The sequence below is a fragment of the Gymnoscopelus microlampas genome (assembly GCF_963454915.1).
Source record: "Gymnoscopelus microlampas genome assembly, chromosome: 11".
NCBI classification, from domain to species: Eukaryota; Metazoa; Chordata; class Actinopteri; order Myctophiformes; family Myctophidae; genus Gymnoscopelus; species Gymnoscopelus microlampas.
Window position 1 is genome coordinate 15,347,535 of NC_139948.1, and position 10,829 is coordinate 15,358,363.

The following is a 10,829-nucleotide window of genomic DNA, read 5'->3' on the forward strand; positions in this document are numbered from 1 at the left end:
AGCTTGTAGATCGGCTATTTTTGGCAAAGATATTAAGTGTAGTGCAAAAACAGAAGGGGGCCCAGTATAGAGGTCTTTGGGAAACCAGTCAACTAAGTATAAGGATAAAGTATTTCATGCTGCAGTAACTCTTCAGTCACAAAGGCCGGTTAATAAACGATTCCCCTCTCTCCCTCTTTTACACCCAGCATGATATCAAAAGAGCAGTTTGAGAAGAAGAAGAACGACATGTTGGACCCTGAACCGTAAGTACAGTCTCAATGGCGGGCAGTGGTTCTCAAACTTTTTTATTTGAAGGACCCCCCCCCCCCTAACTCTTGACAGTCTCGGGTCCATTTGGTTCCATTTGTAGACTGTCAGAGTTACAGACTTGTAACGGTCAATTTAGAACCCCCTTAAGGAACCCTGAGAGTCCCCGACCCCACTTTGAGAACCACCGGTCTAGGGCAATAAGTGGCTCTCATCTTTACCATGATGATTATTAAGGTAAATCCTCACTGATGACGAGATGAAAGTAAGGCGGAATGTTTGTGTCTTTGGCAGGTATGTTGAATGTAAAGACTGCGGACGTAAGATGCATCAGATCTGTGTACTGCACTATGACGTCATCTGGCCTTCAGGGTGAGTGCACTTCTCTGTGGTTCTCTACCATTGTGGAGCCAAAGAATTATATGTAATATATTGCATATAATCTGTGTCGTCTATTTGACCTGCTATGGACCTCTTTTTAACTCTCTGCCTGCCAAAAACGTTTATAAATGTTTTTGAGAATTAAGCTATTGCCTGCCAAAAACGTTTATAAAACGTTTTTTTTTTTTTTTTTAATCAAAAACAAAATAAAAACATTTCTAAAATTGTTCTTTATTTTTTGGGTTTTTCCGTTTTCCCGTTCTTCACAAAGAACAAGGAGATAACATTTTCCAAAAGGTTGCTGCTCCATTCACTTCAATGTTAAAACATAAACAGAGAAATAAATAACATTTTTCCTATGTTTTACCATGTAAACTGCTGGCAGAGACTGCAAACTGTTTTAGAAAACCCCTGGCAGTTTAAGAGTTAAGAGGATCTTGAATGAAGTTGTAATCATAATATGAATGATCTCAGATGGATTTATTATCAACCACCTTGATCAAGCTGTTTCACCAATTTCCCTCCTCTTCCAGATTTGTTTGTGACAACTGTCTCAAGAAGTCTGGCAAAACAAGAAAAGAGAACAAGTTTTCAGCCAGAAGTAAGTCTGGTGTATTATGCATAATGTTAAACCAGTGATCCTCTTAATAACATGGGCGGCCGAGGTAATCCCTTAACACGTTTGTGTTTGTCAGGGCTGCAGACTACCAGGCTGGGCACGTATATTGAGGACCGAGTCAACAAGTACTTGAAGAGACAGAACCACCCGGAAGCAGGCGAGGTGTATGTGCGGGTGGTGGCCAGCTCCGACAAAAACGTGGAGATCAAGCCTGGCATGAAATCCAGGTAAGTGTTTCAAATGCCGTTGTGAGTCCTGTCCCCCTGTTAGACCATTTTAGTCCATCTTACTGCTTTTTCTATTGGTGCTTGGTAATGTAATATGACTTGGTTTTGCAGGCTGTGTATGTTACAGTCGATCATCATACAAGGGTTATTATAGTTAACTAAAACTGAAAGGAAAGATTTTGTGTGAACTGTGTGAAATTTGAACAGTGCAAAACTAAAATCAAACTACCGGTAAATGGAATGTAAAATCATCTTCATTATAGTTTTTCCAGCATCAGCGTCATATAATGGTGGAAGAATTCTTGCATTTTTTATATCCTTTACAGCTTCTCTAAATCAAGTCTTTGATTGATTTAATACTTTATTAGACCGAAATCAAATGTAAAAAGCACGAGGTACTGTCAGACATTTGGGCTAAAAGAAGAACACAAAAAAGTCCTGGGGAATTTCCTCATAGTTATACTATACACTATAAAAAAAATCTAAGACTAAAACTAAATGAAAAATAAACTAAAAGTACGAATGCACTAGTAAAACTAACTAAAACTAAACTTAAATCAAACACCAAACTGAAAAACGAAATAATAACTAAAACTATTAAATGTTTTCTATCAAATACTTGACCAGTGTCCAACTATCCCCTTTTCTTCCTTTGCACAGGTTTGTGGACACAGGCGAAATGGTGGATACCTTCCCTTACAGAACCAAAGCACTTTTTGCATTTGAGGAAATTGACGGGACGGACGTGTGCTTCTTCGGCATGCATGTGCAGGAGTACGGCTCTGAGTGCCCCTTCCCCAACACCAGGTAAGAAATCCAACAACCCAGCAAACTATGGTGATACTGGCACACCCAGCCAGGCGGGATGGTCTTGGGGATTGATTGTAGGTTTTTGGATATGCTGCCACGTTGTAACCTGTTCTCCTCCCGGTGTTCCTTGCAGACGGGTTTACATATCGTACCTCGACAGTATTCACTTCTTCAAACCCCGCCTGCTACGGACTGCAGTCTACCATGAGATCTTAATAGGGTACCTGGAATACGTAAAGAAACTGGGGTAAGTGGAAGAACAACGATTTTTGCTAGTTTTTAATCGCTTAATCCCTATTTTATACTTACTTTGTGGTGTCAACGGTGTCACTCGAACATTTGTATGCCGTGGCTCTTCTGGAGGCTAGCTGTCTATAAAAGTGTCGGGCTGTGTATCTCTGTGTGTGTGCTGGACCAATCGGCGCTAAATTAACACAGACACAGAAGTACCCCCGTAACTTGAAATTTCCACATATTTTATACTTTTTGAAATATTTAACTTTGGAAGTCAGCAGTGCTCGGATCAGGCTAAAACCTTACACAAATTTGAAGTCATATGCTATACATTACATTACATTACAGTCATTTAGCAGACGCTTTTATCCAAAGCGACTTACAATAAGTGTATTCAACATAGGTAGGGAACGAAAACTACTAATCACCAGAAGTCTTAAGTGCATTTCCTGCAAAAAACAAGCAACCAAGAGTATACCTACTGTAAGCGCTAAGGTAAAAGTGCAATATATCAGCTACCTACTTTCTTAAACAGATGAGACAAAATAGCAAAATCAAATGAGCACGAGCTCAGACAAATGAGTGTATCGACTAAACAAGATCCAATAAAACAATACAAAACTAAAACAAGAGTTCGTACAACTAGTTAACAACAAGTAGTTAACAACTATAGACGACTGATGTCACAGGCTGGCCACATGAAGTCTGAGATCCACATGATGTCCCACGGCATTCCCATGTGGATCTGAGTCGATTTTTGAAAATGTTCACCTTTAGTGAAAATATGGACGCCAGGTTGAAAGTAGTTAACGGCGCTTCCTTGGCTAGTGCCAAAGTGACACATGTCATTTCCCCTACAGGTACGTGATGGGTCACATCTGGGCCTGCCCTCCCAGTGAAGGAGATGACTACATTTTCCACTGCCACCCTGTCGACCAGAAGATCCCCAAACCCAAGAGGCTGCAGGAGTGGTACAGAAAGATGCTGGACAAGGCGTATGCTGAGAGGATCCTACAGGATTTCAAGGTCAGGCTGATGACCAGGATGTCATGTGTTGTGAATTGGACAAATTTAGTAGTTTTGTGTAAGGCAAGGTCATTTTATTTGTATAGCACATTTCAACAAGGCTTACTTTACACAGAACATCAAGCAAAGGAACCGCAATTATACAATGACAGTAGGATGCATAAAACAAAAGAAGTAAAAATGACAGATACAAGTACAGTGCAGAAGAGAAAAAAATAAATAAATAGATGAAAGTAATTCATTCAAAGGCAGTGGAAAACAGTAAGGTCTTTTAGTTGTGTTTTAAAATAAATAAGAGTGGCAGCAGACGTGCAGTTTGTTCCAGATATGTGGTGCATAAAAAACAAATGCTGCTTCCCCACGTTTATTTCTGATTTTAGCGACAGAAAGCAGACCTTTCCCAGATGACCTGAGTCATCTGGATGGTTCATGATATCGCACAAGATCAGAAATGTATTTTGGCCCTAAAGCATTCAAAGCCAACAGTAGCATTTTGAAATCAATTCTTTGACACACAAGGTGTCGACGTGACCTTTTCTCCGTTTGAAATGACATTTTTGTAATGTGAAAAGTGTCATGCAGTGTAGCAGAAATGAGCTTTTAGTGTCCGCTTTGTACTTAACCTGACACAAGACTTTTTTTGTGTGTCCATCTGTGCGCGCAGGACATTTTCAAGCAGGCGACAGACGACAGACTAACCAGTGCCTGCGAGTTGCCCTACTTCGAAGGAGACTTCTGGCCCAACGTGCTGGAGGAGAGCATCAAGGAGCTGGAGCAGGAGGAGGAGGAGAGGAAGAAGGAGGAGAACACTACCACCTGCGACGCTCCTGAGGTAAGATGGAGGAAGATGAAGTGAGCATCTAAACACAAACAACAGTCAATATGAACTAAAAAACAACAACAGCCCAGCTCCCTCCCCACGCCCTCAAGTCTTCATTATATAAAAGCTTTCAGCAGCCACTCAGACTTTGTATAACCACTCTGTTTAATTGCATAACCTCATCTCGTCGTTTGCACGTAACCTATGGCCCTCTGCGACGCCCGTACTCATTTGTTTTTTTTTTCTTACCAGGGAGTGCAACCCGACAGCAAGAACGCCAAGAAGAAGAACAACAAAAAGACCAACAAAAACAAGAGCAGTGTGAGCCGAGCCAATAAGAAGAAGCCTGGGATGCCGAATGTAGCCAATGACCTGTCCCAGAAGCTCTACGCCACCATGGAGAAGCATAAAGAGGTGGGAGATTATGAACATTATAAAACAATGCAGTGCCCGTTCGGGGCGTGGCCGGCATTCCGAAAGTGTGCCTGCCATTCGAAAGCCTGCCCATACAGAGCTGGCAAGTTCTGGAGAAACGCTCAATCCGTTCCATAGATGGATTTGGTTGTTTTGGCACTCTTGAAACATCACTGTACGCCTGCCTTTGTTAGGTCCTTTGATCTGTACTGTACTCACCATCTGATATAGTTCATTCTGATTTCTGCTGCTCAAGAAGGTTAGAAACGTACTAGCAAAGCGAAAATGCCAATACATGGTGTAAATCAGTGGTTCCCAAGCGGTGTGCCGTGAGACAAGTCTAGGTGACAACCACACATAATTGCTGCTATATAAATTGATTTAAATCCAGTGTATATACAGTGTATATACGTATATATAACTAGATTTTCAGGCTGCTATGCAGCCTTAAAATCCAGTCCTATATTGCGCTGATCAGATTGCACTTATTTTCGAAAACGGAGGCAAATTCTATAACCTGAAACGAAATATTTTCTACTTTTTATTTGACATTAGTAAATCAAGATAAACAGTTTACAGAGCGATAACATGTTATAGAGGCCATTTTGTTTGGATATGAGGTGTGCCTTGAGATTTTGACTTGCTGGTTTGAAAACCACTGGTGAAATAACAAATATACCCACCTGCGCAGTGATCTGATGCATACTGTATGTCTGTGGCTCCAGGTGTTCTTCGTGATCCACCTCCATGCCGGGCCCTCGATCAACACCCTGCCGCCCATCATGGACCCCGACCCGCTTCTGGCCAACGACCTGATGGACGGTCGCGACGCCTTCCTGACTCTGGCCAGGGACAAGCACTGGGAGTTCAGCTCCCTGAGGAGGTGCAAGTGGAGCAGCATGTGCATGCTGGTGGAGCTGCACAACCAGGGGCAAGACCGCTTCGTCTACACCTGCAACGAATGCAAGCACCACGTGGAGACGCGCTGGCACTGCACCGTCTGCGAGGTGGGGAATGAAAACGTACCTGCACGTACACTGCAGAGTTATTCTAGTTTACAAATATACATGGTTTTATTTTTTATGAATAAAATGTACTTTTGTCCAATCTGTATGTATGTTAACACAATATAACTTATACAATTGGGGTGGTTGTATTTTGTATCCCTGCTCTTCTATTGAGACATTTAGATTGTGTCAAAGGTCATGTCTCACCTAGAAACAGAATCTGACACGACTTTTGACCTGAAGGTCAAGATTCAATTTATCCCCTGAGCAAGCAGGCAGGCTCTATTGGCTCAATGGTAAAACATGTCAGCACTTGCGCTTGGAAAACCGGGTTCAAATCCGGGGTAGAAGAGGAAAGTTACATGGTGCAGGTTTATGTTTTTGTTTCGGTTTTATTTAGTTTTAGTCTTATTTTTCGTTTTTATGGTATTATGAGGGAAATACTTGATTTATAGAATCTAAAAAGGTTAGGATGAAAGAATACATTACATCAGATTATTATTAACTATCCTATATTGAGCAAAGTAATTTCAATCTTGTACACCATGAACCATCTTTAATCTGCCTTAATAGCCTGAATTAATGTAAGTTCATTTCACCACATTTATATATATTTTTTCGTTAGTTGTTTCTTTGGGGATGGGTTCTTTAGTTTCCATTAACAAATGTTTTCCCAAATAATGTTTTTTTGTCATAATTTTAGTTAACTATAGTAAATCATTTTGTATGATATTAAATGTTGGTTTTAACCATCGTTGTCCTCCCATTCCTCTCTTCAGGACTTTGACCTATGCATCAACTGCTACAACGCTAAGGGACATGAACACCAGATGGTGAAGTGGGGCTTAGGCCTGGATGACGACGGCAACAGCCAGAATTCAGAGTCGTCCAAGAGCCCCCAGGAGAGCCGGCGCCTCAGCATCCAGCGCTGCATCCAGTCTCTGGTCCACGCCTGCCAGTGCCGCAACGCCAACTGCTCCCTGCCGTCCTGCCAGAAGATGAAGAGGGTGGTGCAGCACACCAAGGGCTGCAAGCGCAAGACCAACGGAGGCTGCCCCGTGTGCAAGCAGCTCATCGCTCTGTGCTGCTACCACGCCAAGCACTGTCAGGAAAACAAGTGTCCCGTTCCCTTCTGTCTGAACATCAAGCACAAACTGCGCCAGCAGCAGCTGCAGCACCGCCTCCAGCAGGCCCAGATGATGCGGCGCAGAATGGCCACCATGGCAGGACGGGGGATGCCCCTGCCGTCTCCACCTACCTCAACCGCTCCCGGCACCCCCAACTCTGGGCAGCAGCCCTCCACGCCCCAAACTCCCCAGCCTATGCCCAATCAGCCCCAACAGCAACAGCAGCAGCAGCCCCCTAATCTGGCCACCATGGCCCAAGGCTTCCCCAACAACGGTCGCAGCAGCCAGCCCCCCACGCCGGTCCCACAGGGCAAACCGGGGCCTCAGTCTTCCCCTCTCCATCAGCAGCAGTCGCCCCTCCCCAGCATGCCCCCCCAGCAGCAACAGCCTCAGCAGACGCCTCCACCGCAGCAGCAGCAACAACAACAACAACAACAACAACAACAACAACAACAACAACAACAACAACAACCACCACAGGCCCCGCTGGCAGCCCTGAAGGTGGCCAGACAGATCGAGATGGTAGCCAAGGCCAAGCAGCAACAACAACAACAGCAGCAGCAGCAGAACTACCCGATGAACGGGGTTCCTATGAACCACCCCCGAATGGTGGGACCCATGGCAGGCCAGATGCAAATGATGCAGGGGCCACGGGGCCCCCAAGTGATGCAGGCCATGCAGCAGGGCCAGTGGGGTCCAGGCATGCAGACACCCATGCAGAACCCCCCGGGACCCCAGCAGCAGGTGCCTCCCCAGCAGGGCCCTATGGCCCCTCAGCCGGCTCAGGGAACTCCCATGGCCCAACAGGGCCAGCTCATACAGAGGCCCATGATGCCACAGCAGCAGGGCCTCCAGATGCCTGGCGTCATGAACCCCCAGGGGCCCTCGCAGCCGGGCATGACGCCCCAGCAGCAGGGCATGCCCCGGGGGATGCCGGGCAATATTGCACCCAACGCGTTACAGGACCTGCTGCGGACACTCAAGTCCCCCAGCTCCCCCCAGCAACAACAGCAGGTCCTCAACATTCTCAAGTCCAACCCCCACCTCATGGCTGCCTTCATCAAACAGAGGACAGCCAAGTACCAGGCCAGCCAGCCTCAGGCACAGCAGCAGCAGAACCCTCAAGCCATGCTGGGTGCCCCGGCAGGGATGCAGGCCATGGCAGCCATGCAGTCGGGTCAGGTACAGAGGCCGGGGATGCCGCCTCAGCAGCAGCCTCCTCAGCAAGCAGGGCCCCAGGGAATGCCCCCTATGGGCCCTCAGGGACAGATGATGAACGCTGCTCACAACGGCAACCCCCAGCTGTACCGCAGGCAGCTGCTCCGCATGCAGCAGATACAGCTGAATCAGCAGCAGGCGGGCATGCCTCAGGGACATGGTCAGTTCCCCCAGCAGCAGCCGGGGCCGGCTAGCTACTCGCAACTTCGTATGCAACAGCAGATGGCTATGCAGGGAGGCGGGGGGCCTATGGGCCAGCTTCCTCCCATGGCCCAGATGGGTCAGCCTGGCATGGGCATGGACGGGGCCCAGAACATCCTCCAACAGCGCTTGCTCCAACAGCAGCAGCAGATGTTGAAGCAGCACATGGGCTCTCCAACGCAGGCCAACTCGATGAGCCCTCAGCCCCACATGCTGCAAGGCCAGCCGCAGGGTGGGGCACACTTACCTGGCCAGGCCATGGCCAACGCCCTGGGGAACCAAGTGCGGTCCCCGGCCCCGGTGCAATCTCCCTGTCCACCTTCACAGCAACCCCCGCATTCCAGCCCCTCCCCACGAATACAACCCCAGCCTTCTCCCCAGCATGGTGCCCTCCACTCCAGCTCCCCTCACCCCGGCCTCGGAGGCCCAATGCCAGGCTCTATGGAGCAGGGACACATGGGCACGCCAGAGCAGAGTGCCATGCTCCCACAGCTTAACACACCAAATCGAGGGGGGTTAAGCAATGACATGAGTATGGTGGGAGACACCACGGGAGACACACTAGAGAAGTTTGTTGAAGGATTGTAGCATTTCATGAGATGAATAAAGGCCTTCATCTGTGTTTTCAACCAAGACATTTTTTTGTACCTAATGATGTAAAAAGTCTAAAGAAATGAGTCACGAGGCCTATGGACTGTGAACGTTTCCTTAAACCAAGGGACTGCGTTTTCTTCCAACATATGGAGGGACTTGAATAATTGCTGTTTAAAAAGAGGACAATTAAGACACAAAGAATATATTTTTTGGTTCAGACCAGATATGAAAGAATTTTGTCCTGGTCTTTGTGTTGTTTTAATTTGTTTTTGTTTTTTTTCCTTCTAATTTGTTATGCTCTGGTATGGACTTTTTTAATGAAACTTCCCAAAACAAAAAAGATGATTTCATTTTATTAAGATTTTTTTTATTTTGTACCTTTGCAGAATGAATAGCGTTTTTGTGTTGATGACTGTAAAATAATTTGTTGGGGAACTTTTGTTTTTGCCAGGTTTCACCTCTTGCTCCCTTTCTTCATTCCTGGCTAATTTATTCTAATACAGTGTTTCTCACCATCTAGTCCCGGGACCACCAGGTCTGTAACTCTTAGTAACTCTTCGCTACAGACCCCTAAAGGTCCATTTGGTCCCCTTGGTCGACCCTGGACCTGGTGTTGAGAAACGGTGTGCTAATCTACAATTTTTCAAAAGGACATGCCTTTCGGGAAGACATACTTTCTTTCCTGTTTGCAGAGCCTATGGGAGATTCACATATTTGTATAGAACTAGGAACTATTGCACACACCCAAACACGACTTGATGCAGGGGTGCAAAAAACCTGCACTTGGGCTTCAGCCTGATTTAGTTGCGTGCCAGTCTCTCGCACAACAATAGCCGATTTACAAGCTCGCAAAGTGTCGCGTCGCGACAAGCTGATTTTTAAGGACACAATGAAAATAACTAAACTGAGGGATGAAACAATTGACACACAATTGTTTCCCCCTGACAATCCCCCTCACAAATATACATCCTTGCCTGGTCCAAAACTGAATTAAATGCAACTGCATGCAGCAACATAAGTAAAATATTCTGTTAACCTTGTACATGTAACATTTTGGAGGCTCTATTTAGGCGCACGGCACTGGCACGCAACTAAGGATAAATCGGGCTGTAATTTATACGTAGTCGCATGACCGTCTCACATCGACACCTTTTTTTTCCCAAGTTGAATTTTTGTCATTTTTATCATGCAACAACGTATAAATGAGCCTTAAAGCTTGTTCACTCAAAGGTGCCGGAATGTTTCTTTTTACTGGCTTGGACCCAGTATTTCTGTCTTGCAGATGTTTAGAAAAAAATGACCGTTGCTTTGTTTCTCCTTGGATTGAAAGAACTTCTCATGAAGACCTGAAGCCCTCTTTTTGCCTGTGGTGCGATACGACCCGTCAGACTGCTGATTCGTGTTCAGAGAGAGTTCTGTGCATCCTCTATTTCTTTCTCTTCTTGCATTAAACTTGAATTGATGGTGAACTGTTCTCTAATGTAAATCACGCAGATGGACAATACTGTAAATATGCAAAAGCAAAAAAAGAAAAGAATGAGATCAATGTACAAACTGGCTAAAATGGCTCATTTCGTACTTATATACCATATTGTTAAATAAACCTGTGTGCAACAGACACTGTCTCTGGTTGTCTCTACCATTTCTTTGAATGCAATATTTGTTTTTCATATAACATAAGCTTGTGTGAAAATGTCATGTTTTTGACCTTCAAGGACTTCATATCCCTCATATCCTCTTGGGGAGCATTTTGTCTTAATGTAATTTAAGTGGATCTGTTACCATTTTAGCTGCATAACGCATCAATTATTGTACACTTTTGCCAGTTAATGTAAATGATCACAACCACTTGAGTTATTTCACATTTTTCACAGGCATATGAATAGATGCTATGCTGCTGAC

General features: G+C 45.2%; 1 protein-coding gene across 3 annotated transcripts in view; it reads left to right on the forward strand.

The window, feature by feature from the left end:
* crebbpb (CREB binding lysine acetyltransferase b) overlaps positions 1-10,545 on the forward strand; it is a 58,631-nt gene extending 48,086 nt beyond the window's left edge. For all 3 annotated transcript variants that reach the window (XM_084071510.1, XM_084071511.1, XM_084071512.1), the window contains 11 exons: positions 189-245; positions 544-621; positions 1,164-1,231; positions 1,326-1,476; positions 2,137-2,283; positions 2,420-2,533; positions 3,381-3,546; positions 4,211-4,378; positions 4,619-4,780; positions 5,506-5,787; positions 6,567-10,545. In XM_084071510.1, the coding sequence (XP_083927636.1) occupies positions 189-245; positions 544-621; positions 1,164-1,231; positions 1,326-1,476; positions 2,137-2,283; positions 2,420-2,533; positions 3,381-3,546; positions 4,211-4,378; positions 4,619-4,780; positions 5,506-5,787; positions 6,567-8,921 (3,748 nt within the window). In that variant the 3' untranslated portion in view covers positions 8,922-10,545. The remainder of the gene's footprint in view (positions 1-188; positions 246-543; positions 622-1,163; positions 1,232-1,325; positions 1,477-2,136; positions 2,284-2,419; positions 2,534-3,380; positions 3,547-4,210; positions 4,379-4,618; positions 4,781-5,505; positions 5,788-6,566) is intronic.
* Positions 10,546-10,829: the final 284 nt, after the last annotated feature.